Genomic DNA, 17,159 nt, shown 5'->3' with positions numbered 1-17,159 from the left:
TGCCCTGGGTTGGGTGGCCTGCAGCTCATGGGCTGGCATACACCCCCCGGGGGACTGGCTGTCACGCTCAGAGAGAAGGCAGGACAGCGTGGCCGTTCCTGGTTCTCTCTGATGGAGTACCTGTGGGGGCGGTTTGTTGACAGGGCCTACTTGGAGCTCGAGATCACCCTCTCACAGGAGCAGATCCAGAAGTACACGGACTGCCTGCAGTTCTACGTGAACAACACGCTTAAAGAGCTGCGGAGGCTCTTCCTCGTCCAGGACCTGGTGGATTCCTTGAAAGTACGATTGCTTATGCTATTCACTCGGCAGTCTTGCGTTTTGTTTTTTCCTAAAGGTATAATATAATAAACCCAAACCCACGTAATGGGGACTACAATGCAACTGGTAATTCCATTCTAGAGTCAGAAAACTTCCAGGTGTGTGGTACCACGGAGCTCATCCAGTCTAAGCCCCCCATTTTATGGATGCTGGCACGGTGGCTCCGAGAGGGGAAGGCCCTTGCCCGAGCTTGTCCAGGGGGTCACTGGCAGAGCTGGGGCCCAACCTGGCTTCCACAGCTGCTAGTTCTCTACTTCCTATAACATACCAGGATGTTCCTATAACATCCTTCCTGTAACTTCCTAAAACATACTGCCGTTTTCAATTCCTCTGCTGATTTCCTAAAGTTAAAGAATAAAAATCTAGTCTGAGGAATGTGAAACACATGGGCTTTTCCATTGAAAGAAACTCTGGAATCTACTAATAGTGAGACGGTCAAGTGTCCTAACACAGTGTGGGCTGCGGGACTGAGCCCCTGGGCAGAGGCCCTCAGCACCTGAGTGTTATTCCCTGAGCTGTCATTGAACTCACCTCACTTCTTTGAAGGAGCCGCTTTGGCCGCCTGCTTACATATAAAATCATAGTCAGTCAACAGGACCCTGGCCAGACGGTTGTGACTTCCCTGTGCTCCCAGAACACATTGTACATATCAGGCAGGAATCTTGTATCGTGGGCTTCCCAGTAACTGTCCAAGGAAGCGCAGAAGGAAAAGTGAGTGATGTGGCCTTGACCCCCAAGGCGCTTTCCTGGAATAACATCTTACCAAGTAATGACTGAGCAGAGATACCAGGGAGAACATGATTACTTACCGGAGCGCTCTTAAAGTGACATTTCTACTGGTATTTGTGATGTAAATATACTGGGCTAGAGCAGGGGTCAGCACATCCTACCTGCCAAGGGCCACGTAGGAAATATTTCAAGCTTTGTGGCCCACGGGCTCTGTTGCCATTGTGGCAGGAAAGCAGCCAAAGACAGTGTGTACATGACTGTCGGTGGCCGTGTGCCCGTAAAACTTGACGAGTGCATGAAATTGAGTTTCCTATTATTTTCCTGTAGCACAAACTGATATTCTTGTTTTGATTTTATTTGACCATTTAAAAATGTAAAATCCATTCTTAGCTCATGGGTCCCCACAAAACCAGGCCGAGAGCGGTAGACTGCTGACCCCGGCCCAGGTTGTCATCTCATCGAGTCCCTTATAGCAGAGGCCCAAAGGGTTCTGGGAAAAGTAAAGACAGGATCCTCCTCCAGCAATTCTGTGACAAGCTTTAAATGCACCTTCATTTCCTATTGAAATGATATATTTGCCTCAAATTCCAGTCTAAAAAGAAGCCTGAGAAATGAGACTCTTTTCTGTCACCGTGTGAGAAGTTGTTATAGTCATTTTATTTTTCAGTTTGCAGTCCTGATGTGGCTCCTGACTTATGTTGGCGCTCTCTTCAACGGCCTGACCCTGCTGCTCATGGGTAAGGACAGAGGGGAGCGTTGCGCCCTCCCGCACACCCTCCCGACCACAGAGCTTCCCAGGCTGTTAGTGGTTAGCTTGTGTTGATGGGGTCCTAGGAGTGGATGCCGGAGCTCCCTGAGTGCGGAGCACTTCCCTGACCATAGTTCATTAAGTAAGGAGTATAGTACACACTACACATTCACTATGAATTTCTTGGTCTGGAGTGTTTTTTCTTCTGTAGCCACAACTGTTTGTGCATTTTTTTGGTTTCATATATATACATATATGAATGAATACATATATCTGTTTACAATGGCAGTTATGGGTAGAAATCCATTGTCATTTTAGGAGGGCACAGTAGTGTCCCACTGGCAGCTCACAGGCCACATGTGGCCCAGGGTGGCTATAAAGGCGGCCCAACACAAAATCATAAATTTATTTAAAACATTGTGAGGTTTTTGTGTGATCGTGTGTTGCAGTGTCACGTATAATAAATGTTACATGCACTCTTCTTCCAGTGTCACCCAGAGATGCCAAAGTTCAGGCGCCCCTGGTCTGCCTTGTTCTAGGGATAATGACTTAATGCCCGTAGAGGGCTCAGCATCCCCTTGTTTCTCTACCAGCTGCCCTGTATTCATTTATCTAGAGTGGTGGCTATTATAAATCCTGTAATACCACGTGACTGTATCAGCTTGTATGCACAAGCTTATATAAATGATAACCCTCAGAATCTTGATACTCTTCTTTGTTTTTTATCCCAGCTGTGGTTTCAATGTTTACTCTACCTGTAGTGTACGTAAAGCACCAGGTAAGTTCTGTGCGATGTCAAACATTCATATAACATTTTGACCTCATGAACTTTGGATATGCTCATGATTTCCTCCTTGTTGTAGGCACAGATTGACCAATATCTGGGACTTGTAAGGACTCACATAAATGCTGTTGTGGCAAAGTAAGTTGCATGCTGCAATTAATAAAAAGGAGAGACTCTCCTAAGCAGGCATACAAGTGGATGAGGTCGGGGGAATAAAAGGGTAATAAAATGATAGGTTGATTTATAATCTTTCATTCACTTACTTGAGTCATATTTATGCTCTCTCTAATGATATTATTTCAGAAAATAAGTATAAATTTTAAAACTCTCAATTAAACACAATTTTTGCTGGTTTCTTTCCAGTTTTATGATGATTAAGGGTTTCTTCTTTTTACTCAACCAAATCACATAATATATTTCTTCATTTTCTTTTTCGGTTACAGTTTGCATTAATCAACATCTTGCATTAGTTTCAGGTGTACAGGACCATGGTTACACAATCATGTACTTGACCATAAAGTGGTCCTACGGACATGACCTCACGTTGCCACCTGGCACCGCACACAGTCACTGCAGTAGTGATGACTGTTCCCTGTGCAGTTCTCTCCATCCCTGTGACTGTTCTGTCACTGCCAACTCATACGTCTTAGTTCCTTCACCTTTCACATGCAGTCCCCCAACACCCACCCGCCCTGGCAGCAGATGGTTACAGATGCAGAGAGCGGACACCGATGGCTATCCAAGGGGAGGGGCATTGGGAGGCGGGGAAAAAAAGGAGAGACTGAGTAGTACCAGTCGGCGGTTTCCGAGCAGTCATAGGAATGCGGAGACAGCACAGGGAACATGTCAATCACATGGTAATGACTGCGTACAATGCCAGGTGGGTCCTGGGAACATCGGGGTGGGGGAACACTTTGTGAAGTATGTGGTCATCTAACCACTGTGCCGTACATGCAAAACAAATGCAAAATCATATTGAATGCCAACTGTAATTAAAAATCAAAAAAGAAATGTGTTTGTGAACACTCACATGAAAAATATTTTTTGAAATATTTAAACTAATCACTTAAGCTAATTAGCAACCACATGTAGTGTCACAAAAACTGTCATTAATAACACTTGTGATTTATTACCTTTTCATGCTGTCTTTTTAGGATTCAGGCTAAAATCCCGGGCGCTAAAAGGCACACTGAGTGAGCTGATATCACACTGGGACGGGACACAGACAGGAATGTCCTGAGTGGTACCAGTCCTGTTCTTACGTGTTTGGGCACACCCATTGTTTCTCCCCCCAGTACCATAATCTTACAGACCAACGTGAAAACAGCTGTTTTCAGGCTGTTTCTGTACTCGTAGAATATTTGAGTCACTTGTGTCAAGCACTAAAGTATAGAGAAGAGTTTATTAGATGTGGTTTTTCATTTGGTGTTGCTAAACAGCAAAGTGCATGATGGTGAGAGCCCCAGGTACCTTCCCTCCTCTGTGCCCCTCTTCTCCTCTCTGCCATGCTTCTGTAGCTTCTACGTTCCCTGTGGCCAGGCCTTTCCCGCCCAGCCCACTGATGCCGATAGTGGAAATCGCTTTTATGTCCTTCAGTTGCAGGTTGGATTATCTTTAATAACAATATTTAGAATTGTAGACTGAAGTTTTAGTGTTTTTCCAACACACATAGCATAAAACTAAAAACTGTCGCCTGTACTTAGGGTAATCAGTTTTGTATAACTTAAAAGAATTGAATAAATAAATTAAAAACATTCAGTACTTTTGTTGTGTGGGACTGATGAGCTGATTTACATGTATGGTAACAAAAAAAGTGCCAGCATGTTAACTTTATTACAATTTGTATTACTTTCTCGGTAGTTCCTAATGGACTCAATTATGGACTCTGGATATTTGCACTTATGTACTTGATACTGAATGAGTAAATAAATGTTACTAAATGTCAGAACTTCTCCCTCTTTCCTTGCGGTCCTACCAGAAAATGCAAAGGTTATAAGGGATGAGCTCTCCTGAGGATGTGCTGGGAAGGCTGAGACCAAGGGCTCGCCTGACTCCTGTCTCCTGGACCACATGGTCCAACCCCAGCCTGGTACCTGGCTGCCTTGGGCTATTAATAGAAATCACCCAAGAGCACTAAAACTGGAAAGTACTCTTCATACTAGATGATGAGGTAGATGCAGATATTTTAAATAGTTTTTTTTACTTGAAAGTGATATATACCCTTCCAAAACCTCTTATAATACCATGCATGAAACTGTTGTAATTGCCATGAACTCTTTTGGTGGCTACTCACTGAGCCCCTGCTGTGTGCCAAACTCTGAGAACGGGGCTGGGAATGAGGGAGACTGCAGTTCCTGCCATCACTGAGATAAGTCTTCTAACACCTGCTCAGTTTTTGGTCAAAAGTCCAGTTGCATACTTTGTTTCATGGTCAGAGTCAAAAGTCAAGGGCAATGAGGAGGAAGTGGATGAAATTGTAGCAGTGGGAGGAATGAACATAGGAAGAGAAAAGAAGGAAAGTTACAAAGGCTGCTTTGGACCAGTTTTGTGCATAGGTTTATAAACACTTATGGAGACCACAGGGCAACTGGACACTGTACCAACAGCCAAGATGGGACAGATGGGAATTGGTGATGTGGAAATGCTAACAAAATAAAAGGCAGCATGAAGTAGCATCAGCAGAGAAGATGGATTTTGGGAATGGGTCCCGATCTGGATTTCCCAGATGGGCAAGGTTCATTCCAGTGTAAAGAACACATGAAGCAAGGCAGTAAGACATGGAAGTGCATGGCCTTAGTCTGAGTAATCAGCTGATTGGATTGTCAGGTGCTTGGGGTGGGAATGCTTGTGCCAGGTGAGGGAATGCTTGTGCCAGGCGAGGCTGAAAGGCTGAGTCCAGATCACATGGGAAAGAAATGCCAAGGTGCTTGGTCTTTCTCTCCAGGTCTCAGAAACTCCCACAAACACAACTGTACCCAAACCAACTGCAAATAGGTGTCCACTGACTAGGACTCTACCAGAGTAGCTACAGTGACACTAGAAAGGAGCTACTTCCCTGATCCTGTATGTCAGCCTCTGGTGCCAAGCACCTCCAGTGCACACAGGAATGGCTAGGAGGGTTTCCATGGAGGGAGATGGGACTAGAGCTGGTGATAGATTTAAATATGGAGTTTCAAGACCAAGGCCAACCTTGACAGTTACCGTCTCCTTGAATTTGCACCTCAGGCAGCTCATACATCTCACCTTCCCCCAGCTCTGTCTATAACTAGCTGCTCAGGAGGATGCAGTACCATTTTGAGATGAGAAAGCCCAGAAGACCTGGTTTGGGGAAGAGAATAAGGTTAGTTTGGTGCCTCTTCTTTTCTATGGTTACCTGATAGAAAGGAGGATTTTTAAAGTTTCTTTTTATTATATTTTATTGTTTCTGCTATTACAGTTGTCCCACTTCTTTCCCCATTGCCCACCACTGCCCAGCAACACCCGTTCCTCAGGCCATCCCCAAATTGCAGTCTGTGTCCATGGGTCAGGCATGTATGTTCTGTGGTTTGGTGGTAATGAAGCCCTTTAGCTGCTTTTATTTTGCATTTTACCCCTCGGAATTTTAATTCATTTCTTCAGACAAGTAGCACATGCATATACTTTCACAATTTGAGAGACAAGGATCTCAAAGAGATGTGTGCGCCCCAGATTGACAGCAGCCGTCTTCACAATGACAGTCAGCTCGAAGGGCAGGCGCCCACGGCAGGAGGAAGAATAAACGAGACGTGGCCCACAGAGCACACTATTATTTGGTGCCTCCACAAGCTGCATGATGAATGAACCTGGAGGACACTGTGCCCTGAGAAAGATGTCAAAGACAAAAAGGCACACACTGCATGATTCCACCTGTATAAGGTACCAGATGGACCAAATTCAGGACTGGGAAGTGGAGAGATGGTGGCCAGGGCCTAGGGGAGCAGTTCCATATGTGCAACATGAAACGCAGTCTGGACAGGGGTGCTGGAGTCGGTTGCACAGCAGAGTGAATGTACATAATGCCACAGAAGTATAGAACCCCAAAGACTTGCTGGGAGGGGTCAGAGACAATGATCCTGCAGAGACAGGAGGGCAAGGACATTGTAAACACCTTGAACCTGATGAGCCAGGGCCCACAGCACCAGAATAAGCTGTTATTTCACTTAAAAACCTACACCCCTTGAGGTGATGTGTTTTCCAGTTCTCAGGGACTGACTGTATCAGGGAATGAGGAGGAGGAGCCCTTCTTCATCTAAGTGGGAGACAAGCCTCCAGAGTTGGGAAGGGGTTTGAGCTGCGCCTGTGTGACTGCAGACATTCATTCCCTGCTTGCCTACTAGGGCAGCAGGAGGAGGGGCAAGTCAGACACAGGCTCTCAGGGGTTGGGAAGCTACAACTCACACAAGCTTTGGGTGTACATGGGATTCAGGGCCAGATGTTTTGAAACTGAGTGTTTGGAAGCAGAATGTGGTTGTGTCTTTCCCCTCCCCTGGTGGGGAGTGTCAAGGGTCACCAGCTAGAGTGCCAATGGTGACCTGTGCAGTCAAGTGAGCAGAGTCCTAGGGCACTGACTGCAAGACATGCCTGAGGCTGGACAGTGAGTGGAGAGTGGCTAAGTCACCTACATTTATGTGACTTCTGGGTGGGAGAAGAGGTTCCTGGTGCAACCTGAACTGAGCTGGCATAGGGTGACAGGGTGGTTTGGGGGCTGTCTTAGAGGGAAGGGGCTTTGAGGCAGAAACTTCCCATTACTAACAAAGCCCTTGGTTGTGATTATCTGCACTGGGAACAAATTTATGTTCTTGAGATGTTTTCAGCTCTTGAGCCTAGTGGCTGTATGACAAATATTTTAGTTCTTTGAGGTCACACTCTTTTTCCTTTCCCTTATAGATCACCCAGTTCTTAGGCACAAACTTGCCATTGCAGAAAAGATTCTTTGACACTTAACCCTGACTTTGGAGATCTGCCAGGTAGGCAGCAACAGTAGCACCCCTGCACCCCTTCTGGAGGGTTTGGCAACATTCACTCAATTCTGACCACACTCCCTCTGAAGAATTACTGGTACCCCAGGGTTTCCACCTTCAGCCCTGCTTTGCTTCCCCATAGCCATAGTCATTTGTATATAAATAATCATCTATTCACATTTTTAATTTTTTACCTCACAGCTAGAGTTCGTCATGAATTTAGGACACGGATTAATGGGAAGAACACAATGTATTTGATCAGCACTGCTGACACACGTTTCCAGCTACAGTGGCAGGGCCCCTGAGGATGGGGTTGCCAGGGTGGGGGTGTCAGGCATCACTTTCTTCAGCTTCCTCCTCAGCAGCTGAGTCTGATGTAGCAGCCTTGGCTGTTGACATGGAGCCTTCACCCTTCTCCATTTTCTCCAAAAGCTCACCCTGGTCAGACACATTCTGTTCCACATTTCCCTTGTGCGTGGCATTGAGAGGCCAATACATATCCCATGGCCACAGGGGCCACCTTCTCTGGAAGCCGCCCTCCTCCATCTCATGTTCTGCTGAGTGTTCTTTATGTCCAAACATGGAGAGGAAGCCCCGTCCTTCTGTGCCTTCCTCCGCTGTTCTTCTCTGACAGATGGCCATGAGACAGAAAATGACCATAAAAATTGTTGCCACTGCAATCACAGGGGCTGCCAAGATGAGTTTGTTCTTATACCTATGGCCTGGCACTTGTGCCCTGAGCTCACGTGTCTCCTGCTCTTCCTCTTCTCCTGAAGCCTCAGTCCCCTCGTTTCCCCAGTGATCCATGCCCCAGTCTGCCTTGGAAACCTTAACCTCCTCCTGTTCAGTGAGGAGCTTCATCAGGAGCTTCATGAAGGCTGTTAAGCCGCCTCCCTTTTCTTCACCTGGGGATGCCCTCTCGGGCTCAATGGTCAGCTCAGGGCTGTTGCGCTTCTCCCGGCCTTGTAAGACTTTCAGGAGAGAGCCTTCAGTGTTTCCTAAGTACAGTTCTTCGTCACACTGCGGGTGTGTTGGACAGTCACTGTCACAGTGCAGTTTGACTGTCTTGCTCACAGCCTCCATGCTACTTCTGAATTGGCAGAGGCAGCAGGCCAGATGGCTAGGTAGGATCAGTTTTCGCAGTTGAAGGGCCACCAGGAGGATGCTCTCAACTGTTGTGAGGGACACTTGCGTTCTTCCCATGTCTAAATGTCGTAGAGCTGGCAACTTAAAAAGATACGAATCCTCAACAGTGGTCAGTGGATTGTGACTGAGAATTAACTTGTGTAAAAACTGCATTCCATGCCAGGCCTGAAATGTTCCCAATCTCACCTTAGTGATTAAATTGTTGTGAAGATTTATGTGTTGCAAAAAAGGCATGGATTCAAATGTATTCCTTTCAATAAGCTGTATTTTATTGGAGGATAAGTCTAAATACTGGAGGGATAGCAGGCCTTCAAAGGAATCCTTATGCAATTCTCTCAAGTTATTTTCACTGAGGATTAGTTTCTCGACCCACTGGTATGACTCCCACACATCTCTGTCGATGTAAGAAATGGCGTTTCCTCTGAAATTTAAGATGGTGAAGGAGCCATTGTGGGTTTGGGGGTACAGCACAGGCACTCTGTGGAGCCTCTGCTTCGGGCTGAGTCCAGTACAGGACAGCGTCTCGTTCTTGCAGGTGCAGAGCTGGCAGATGTTCATGAGGATGTTCTGTCCAATCACTGGGGGGCCGGACTCAGATGTCTCTGGGTGTATAGTTCTGACAAGCTCCAGCTCTGCAGTGTGACCTGTGACTTCAGTTGAGGTGGCTTGCTGATCCTGAGTGAGGATCGTCCCCAGAAGCTGCTTTGGAGGAGCTATGGTCTGGTGCAGGGCTCTAGCGTGTTCAGCCCCCACAGTAGGTTCTGCAGTGACAGTGGGCTCCAGGCTCAAAGGTAGAACCCTGCCAGCAGCGAAGGTGGTTTGCTGAGTGTGAACAGGCTCTGGATGTGGCAATGTCACCTGTGCCTGCTTTAGAGGAGCTGTTGTCCTCTTTGGGGTTGGATGATGTTCAGCCTTCTCAGCACCTTCTTGTCTTATGGTGAGCTCCAGGACCACTGGTGGAACTCGGACATTAGAGAATAGTTGTTGCCGAGCCTGAACAGGCTCTGGTTGTGGCAATGTCACTTGAGGATGCCTTGGAGGAGCCCCAGATGGCCATCGGGGTGTAGGGTGTTCAGCCTGTACTGCAGGTTCCAGTGTTATGGTGAGTTCCAGGGCCAAAGGTGGCACTGTGATGTCAGAGAAGGTTGGTTGACGAGCCTGACCAGGCTCTGGATGTGGCAATGTCAGCCTTGGTTTCTTCGGAGGAGCTGTAGTCTTCTTCAGGATTGGATGTTGTTCAGCCTGGACAGTAGGTCCTGGTATTATGGTGAGTTCCAGGTCCAAAGGTGGAACCGTGATGTCAGTGAAGGTTGGTTGCTCATCCTGAATTGGTGATGTATGTAGGTAATTCTCCTCGGGGTGCTGTGGAGGAGCTACAGTCTGCTGCAGTTGTATAGCCTCACCCTCAGAAGCAGGCTGAGCTTGGGTCTTCTGCTGGAAGGAAGACAATTCTGTCTCCTCAGGTGCCTTTGGAGGGACACCCAGCTGGATGGGAAGTTTGACCATTTTGGTCGATCTTGCACCTGAAGCCTCCTTCTCAGTTTCAGATGGTTTGGTCTTCATAGGGTGCTTTGGTGTTATCCAAACCCCAACATCCACGTGTTTCATGTTCAGGTGAGGCAACACTGGATGCTGAGCTTCACCTGCATCTAGAGAGGAGACTGTCACCTCATGGTTAGTGGATGTCTTTGGAGGTAGAGCTGGACCCTGTGGCAGGACTGAAGGAGGGTGTGCACCTGCAATAGGCAGTTGTGGCAGAGCTGAGCTCTTCTCCTGGACTGAAAAGCCAGCATTTTCAAAGGAGGTTGGACGCTGATGGAACAGTCCATCAGAAACCTGCAGAGATTGATCCAAGTCAGGGGACAGTGCAGACTGAGCTGAGGTGTCCTCCTGGGTTGAAGAGTGTTCTCCAGCCTCAGTGTCTTCTGGTTGATGAGCTGGGGACTCCTGGGTAGTTAATAAAGCTTCTGTTTCCTCAGGGACCTCTGCAGGAAGAGCTGAGCGTTCTGAATTTAATAATAAAGACTCGAAGTCTTCAGCCAGGACTGTATTCATGGGAGGTGTTTGCTGATCCAAAGCCCGGGGCTCAGTGGGCCCTGGGGCAACAGAGGTCAGCAGGACAGGGTCCAGGGCTCCAGGCTGAGCTGGAGCTGCCTGGACCAGCAGCCACAACAGCTGCCATGTGAAAAGGAGCCGTGAGGCCCACAGGGGAAGCCCGGACATGACAGGGACAGGTCCGAGACACAGTAAGCCACAAAGGCTGGTGGGGCACAGCAAGCAACCCAGATAAGGGGGATGCCAGTGCCGGGTCACAGTTGCCAGTCATGTCATACATGTGTCCCTTAACAACAGGACACCCCTCCCCCACCTCAGTCTCTCAACTCTCTTTAGTGAATCTTTATTAGACTTGGGTTGACAGTGACTTAGTTAGCCTTTTTCTCAAAGTCACCAGGGACCAAGTGGTCATTTTCCCCTATGGAGGAGACAACTGGTTTTTGCTGAGCCCCCTTCCCCTTCTCATGAGGCAGGATTTGTGTGCACACCGGGGTGGCCCCAGACTGTAGCCACACAGAAACAATGGGAAGGGGGCGGGTGTTGAAGAAGATGGGCAGTTGGTGCTGCAGAGCTTCCCAAGGACTCCTGGGGACCTGGCAAGCTGGGAAATTCAGAAGTGCTAGTTCAGTTTTGGGAATCTGACACGTGAGAGTCATTCTTCCTTCTGTTGGTCATACGGCTTCCAAGAAAAGTAGCTGACCTTTCTTCCCATCCAAGTACTAACCATGCCCGACTCTGCTTAGCTCCCGAGATTAGATGAGATTGGGTGTGTTCAGGTGGTATGGCCGTAGACCATAGCTGACCTTTCCTAAGTCTCTTCTTCACTTTTATATAGTTCCCTTTTTGACATGCACATGAAGGTGAACTTCCCAGCAGTCACCTTGTAACAGGAATAAAACCTTTATAGTACTCTTGACATGCCATGAAAGGATGAAAATAAATTGCACTAAGAAACTCATAGAAGGTTCACGCATTAGAAGTTTCCATACTGGTATGTCATTGACATCAGCAGTTGTAGCTCCTGCTTAACCAGGTAATGACCCTGAGCACAAGAAACTGGGCAGGCATCAGTGACTCATATTGCTAGGGGGACGCCCACTCCTGGTAATGAGGGAAGGGGTGAGCTGAGGAAGCCAGGGCAACACCTGCTGGGGGAAGTCATTTAAATAGGAGTGTGTATAGATGCTGTTTCCCTTTTTCATTCCCCCATCCTTCCCAGCCATTGGGTGCTTGAGGTCCTGAGCCCAGGACATTACTGATAGTGAGAGCAGGGGAGCAGGCTGGGCCCGACAGAGGTAGCCCTGTGCCCCTGTCCCATGTGAGCCTTTCAGCAGCTGCTGCCCCCCCTTCCACCTGGACCTGTGAGATTAAGACACTAGTTTCAGTGGTTTCACTGAGGCAGAAGAAACCTAAATGGGACCAAAGTTTATGTCATCTTCAATAGTACAGATGTAGTTCTTTTGTGACTTTTACTTCATGTAACTATGGAATAGTTGTAATGACCAATATTTAAATAGGTATTTCTGCCTGTTAGGATTGTTCAATAAAAGATTCCTTTGTTTTCCACCAAACTCTGTCTGTGGAATTTTGCCTGGTATGCAGCGAGTGGTGGGACCCTCCCCCACCTGTGGTCGGGATTGGTAACAGAAAATGCTGACTCTGCTGGGACCCTAGACAGTCGTGGTAGACGTGAGCCCTATGGAGAGGAACTGGGTTTCTCTTCCCCTTCAGGGAAACTCCTCTGTACAACCACTAGAGGGTCAGACACTTAAATGCCTGGCAGGTGGCAGGAAAACAAGTCGGGATAGGGCACAGACTCTGGGAGGGTAGAAGCAGCAGCTCACCTGGGGGCTGTGAACTGGGGTGGGTGATGAGTGTGTGAGGTTTGCAGAGGCCATTGCTGGGGTAACAATGTCTATTAGGTCAGTTGGTATAATGCTTGCTTGTGAGCACTGATCAGAACCATGGAGTTCATGGGCTCAAGTTCTCCTTACATGTTCCACTTTGCTTGCATTCTTTTGGGACCTACACATCCAGGCCAGTAAGAGCTGCTCTGTGTTGTATCCTGGTGGGAGCCCACCGGGTAGGATTTTGGCCAACTGGGGCTTGTACTGCTATTACCCACTGTCCTAGGAAGTATTGGTTTATTACTGTAATACTTTGGAGCCTGTGCATGTTTTAGATTGTGGGGGAAGTGGCCTCACCCTGTGCATGGTTCCTGAAGTTGCTGTAGCACCATGCAATGGAAACAGTGTTGCCAGAGGTTAGGCACATGGGAGACATCCATTATGTCAGTGTATTTATGTCATTGCATAAGAGGGTTTTGGCAGGGACAGAGAGTTGCTGGATGGTGCAGAGAAGAAAAATGGCTTCAGAACACATCCCCGACAGGAAGACACAGGAAGAAAAGGGAAGGAAAAAATAAGTCTTGTTAATGTCCTGACTCCAGGAGACACAGGTTTAGTAGCAGGAAGACCTTCCCCATCACCACCCTCACCACTAAGTACTCCTGGAGTGAAGCTCACAGAGCCAATGACTGTACCCCTGTATGACAAGGGGCAGGTCTCCACTCAGAGACCTGACAGGGCACCCAATTTGTCCAGGGAGCCCCCTTTCTGGAGCAAGGCAGTTCCCTGTGAGGCAGTATCCTACTGGGGTTGTAACTCAAAAGGTCAGCCCAGTGGCTACTCTTGGGTCCGTCCTTTGTTCTCTGCTTCAGACTCACTGAATTGGAAGAACTCCAACCCCTCATACACCGAGGGTCCTCAGAAAAGGGCAGAGATTATCACCTCCTCCTCTGCCCTCATCATCTGATCTGGGCAGAGGTACAGGCTTTCCTTGCATCTTGTTAACCACAGATGAGAGAGGACTGGTTATAAATGAGGCTAATGAGGAGGCCCAACATCCCCACCAAGAGAAATCCAGTGGGACCCCCAACCCAGCTGGGGCAATCCGTTGACAGAGCCTGACTGGAACCCAAATGGTGGGTCCTACCTTCCTGGAACATTAGAGAAAGTGCACACTGAATGGGCTTCAGAAAGGGGTGCCTGAATGAAAGATCCTGAATGCGATACAGGCCGTTCAACAAAAAAAGAGATGAGGCCCTGCTGAATTTTTAGAAAGAATCTACAAGGCCCCTGGAGAGCACACTCTAGCTGACTCACATCCACCAGAAAATGTGTGCATGGTGAACATGACCTTTATTGGACAAAGTACCCCCGATGTTAGAAGGAAACTGCATCAGCGAGATGGAGAGTTGGGAATGAATCCCTCCTGGCTTACAAACACCTTTGAAGTCTGCAATGCCTGGGAAACAAGAAAGATGAAAGAGGCCACAGTGTTCTTAGAAAGAGGGGGCACGACTAGTAGAAGAGGCAGAACCCTTAAGGGAAAAAGATAAGCCCACTAAGCAACAATCACTGAGCCTTTACAAGGAGAGGGGCCATTGAGAAAGAGCGCCCCAAACTCATAAAGGAAAGCAAAGATGAAAAACCCTCACCAAGAAATGCTAAGAAGGGAAGGGGAGTCTGATGACTTATCAGGAGACCCAAGGGTTCCTTTGGACATGCCCCAACTTAATAGTATTTCCCAGAGGTGTCGCAGTTATAGTTGATGGTGGCAAACACGCCAATTGGTTTCCTTATAGTTGCAGAAGCTACAATGTAAGTAGTTGCTTACAGTGTAAGTAACATATTATGACAGGGATGGTTCCATGGGGAACATTAGGCCACGTTTGAAGGGTCCTCATTCATCAAGGACTGTTCAGAGTATCATACATCTCATCAGCTATGTGTCAAACACAATCCTAAGACAGAACGTGTCCCAGTAAAAAAGAGAGCACAATCTAGATGATTATGCCCATTGAGAACTGACAAGTAGATTGTACACAAATGCCTAAAACCACAGGGAATTTAAAATTTGTATTAGTTTTTGTGGACACTGGTTCTGGATGGTTACCAGACTACCCTACTAGAACTGAGAAGGCAACTAAGGTAGCAAAATGTTTATTTAATGAAATAATTCCTAAGTTTGGTCTTCCTCGCAGCATTCAGAGTGACGCTGAACCATCATTCACTTCAGAGATCGCCCAGAAGGTTGGACAGGCACTACAAATAAAATGGAAATGACACGCATTTGGAGGCCTCAATCTACACAAGAGACTGAGAAAATGGATTGCCTAATAACGACTGCCCTGGCAAAAATAGGTCAGGAAATGCACTTGACATAGGACCAGGTACACTGCGTTGCTTTGTTCTATATTAGGGTAGCACCCAGAAGTGGGCTTAAGTGAAGCCCTTTTGAAATAGGTTATGGGACACCTTTCCAAATCTTTGTTTCAAAACCACCCCCTTTAGATTTGGAGCATGAGCCAAAAATTAAATAATATATGCAACACTTATGGCAACACTAACCATTTTGCACAAGTTTATTCATTTCAGGTCTGCCTTTCCTTTATATGGGCACGTATAGCCACCCCAGCTCAGGAAGCAAGTCTTATTAAAAATCTGGAAGACTCTAGGACCTGAAGAGCAGCTAGCCAAGCAATGAACGGGTCTCTATGATCTCCTACTGACAATGCACTCTTCTCTAAGGCTCCTGAGAATTAGGCCTTGGATCTACCACACGGGGAGAAAATGGGTACCATTTGAGGAGGATTCAAACCACCCTGCTGTGGTGGATGCTAAAAAGACAGCTGGACCTGCACTCTGAAAGCAGATTTAAAATCTGTCTTCTGGAAGAAGACAACAGGCCCCCATGCAAAGTGACACTGTTCCTTTCACTTTATTTATGTGTTTGCAAATCCAGGGGCTTTTGGCTGCTTGATACTGAGTTAGGGTCCTTTCTAGAGCTAAAAAGGACAAGTATTGAAAAGAAGTTATGGTTACTTCTGAATGGGTACAGAAAGTTTGAGAGTTTTTTTTTTTTTAAAAAGATTTTATTTATTTATCTTTAGAGGGGAAGGGAAGGAGAGAGGGAGAGAAACATCAATGTATGGTTGCCTTTCACGCATCCCCTGCTGGGAAGTGGCCTGCAGGGAACTGGCCTGCAACCCTGGCATGTGCCCTGACTGGGAATCGAACCGAGATTGTCTGGTTCGCAGGCCCGTGCTCAATCCACTGAGCTACACCAGCCAGGGCAGGAAAGTTTGAGAGTTTTAACTTGAAGTGAAAGAACCCTCCTTTCTTGGTTACAATCATTCTTTGCTTGCTTTCCAATCTTATGGAGACCAGGGGCAACTTAGCTGTTGTTTTCACACTGGGAATCCTCTGTCTCTGCCGTGTGCGCTGCGTGACCATGGATCTCATGAGAGTTCTGTGCAGTACAGGTTGGGGTGAGAGGAGGTCTCTGCCAGTTGGACCTTGTCAGGGTCATTTGAGGTACCACTTGGGGCTAGATAACATCTCTATCACTTGGACTTCATGTCATTGGACCTTGCAAAGGTCATTTGCAGTGCCAGTGGGCTGAGATAGCATCTCTTCCACTTGTGTTTTGTGCACATTTGACCTCAGAGAGGTAGTCCCTGTGACTGGTTACTGGGACCAGTTGGAGTGACAAGATTCTAAGGCTAGTTGCAGTTCTTCCCTGCTTTTTCTGAAACTCTTGTCATTGCTTTGGGTTTCAGTTTTTAACAGAAAAATGGAGGCTTCTAAAGGTTAAAACTTCACGTTAGGTAGGAAAGTAAAAAAGATGTAAGGCATAGAGATCATTGTGAGTACTGGACATCAGTGCAGCTGACTGTGCTCACAGTTCATTTTCACTTAGAAGTTGAATGAGTTGACATGAAGCATTTCTCCAACTGTCACTGCTTGATTTCATTCCTGCGAAGGCCGCACAGCTGAACTTCTTCTCAAAGGACAGTCTTTTGGACTCAGAGATGGTGTGGGCCCCACCTAAGGAGCCCACATGCATCGCCATCTCCTAAGACCCAACAGTTTACCTCCATTACATGGGGCTGACTTGGTGGGATAAGAGGCAGCCTATCAGCTTTGGTTTAAAACTGGTTTGCTCTGTCTGCCTGCATGATATGGACAGAAAAAGTCCAGAATGTCAAAGGGGGGGAACTGTAACACTCCCTACCTTCAGTTATGTAGTTCTTGTGGGTCTGATTGTGCCTTCCAACCCTCTTGCCAAATCTGTCATTTTGCCATCCCCTACATCACACACGCAAATTTCAGGAAGAATGAACTGACCTGGACCTTGCGACATTTTTCTCCTTCATATGAAGATTTCTCTCCACTCCAGAGAACTCTGTTCCACAGGGTAGGTAGGACAACACCTTGGTCAGCAGAAAGTAGTTTCAGAAGTCGGAGACTATCATCCCTTTGCCATTGTAAGACTACCAGTGTCCAGAGGGGTCAAAGGGGGCTGTTGTAATGGGAGCCTCAATCCCGGGAAT

At 47.2% G+C, this 17,159-nt stretch overlaps 2 protein-coding genes across 6 annotated transcripts in view; one reads left to right on the top strand and one right to left on the bottom strand.

Moving 5' to 3' along the window:
• The window catches only part of RTN1 (reticulon 1), a 325,732-nt gene extending 321,225 nt beyond the window's left edge, over positions 1 to 4,507 (top strand). For all 5 annotated transcript variants that reach the window (XM_053673284.1, XM_053673283.1, XM_037132432.2 and 2 more), the window contains 5 exons: positions 144 to 282; positions 1,718 to 1,787; positions 2,530 to 2,576; positions 2,662 to 2,720; positions 3,737 to 4,507. In XM_053673284.1, coding sequence (XP_053529259.1) covers positions 144 to 282; positions 1,718 to 1,787; positions 2,530 to 2,576; positions 2,662 to 2,720; positions 3,737 to 3,779 — 358 coding nt within the window. In that variant the 3' untranslated portion in view covers positions 3,780 to 4,507. The remainder of the gene's footprint in view (positions 1 to 143; positions 283 to 1,717; positions 1,788 to 2,529; positions 2,577 to 2,661; positions 2,721 to 3,736) is intronic.
• Positions 4,508 to 7,891: 3,384 nt separating this feature from the next.
• LOC128628567 (leucine-rich repeat-containing protein 37A-like) lies at positions 7,892 to 10,930 on the bottom strand. Its single transcript, XM_053673203.1, has one exon. It carries the CDS (start codon positions 10,928 to 10,930, stop codon positions 7,892 to 7,894), a length of 3,039 nt encoding a protein of 1,012 aa, XP_053529178.1.
• Between the last annotated feature and the right edge of the window lie 6,229 nt (positions 10,931 to 17,159).

The sequence above is a fragment of the Artibeus jamaicensis genome, unplaced genomic scaffold, assembly GCF_021234435.1.
Source record: "Artibeus jamaicensis isolate MK-2021 breed Jamaican fruit bat unplaced genomic scaffold, CSHL_Jam_final contig_851, whole genome shotgun sequence".
Lineage (NCBI taxonomy): Eukaryota > Metazoa > Chordata > Mammalia > Chiroptera > Phyllostomidae > Artibeus > Artibeus jamaicensis.
The sequence above is the reverse complement of the archived record's forward strand: the minus strand, read 5'-3'. Positions and strand labels throughout refer to the sequence as shown.

What these genes read in the sequence shown, in the direction of transcription:
- LOC128628567 (XM_053673203.1), bottom strand. Translation starts at nt 10,930, where the DNA reads ATGTCCGGGCTTCCCCTGTGGGCCTCACGGCTCCTTTTCACATGGCAG.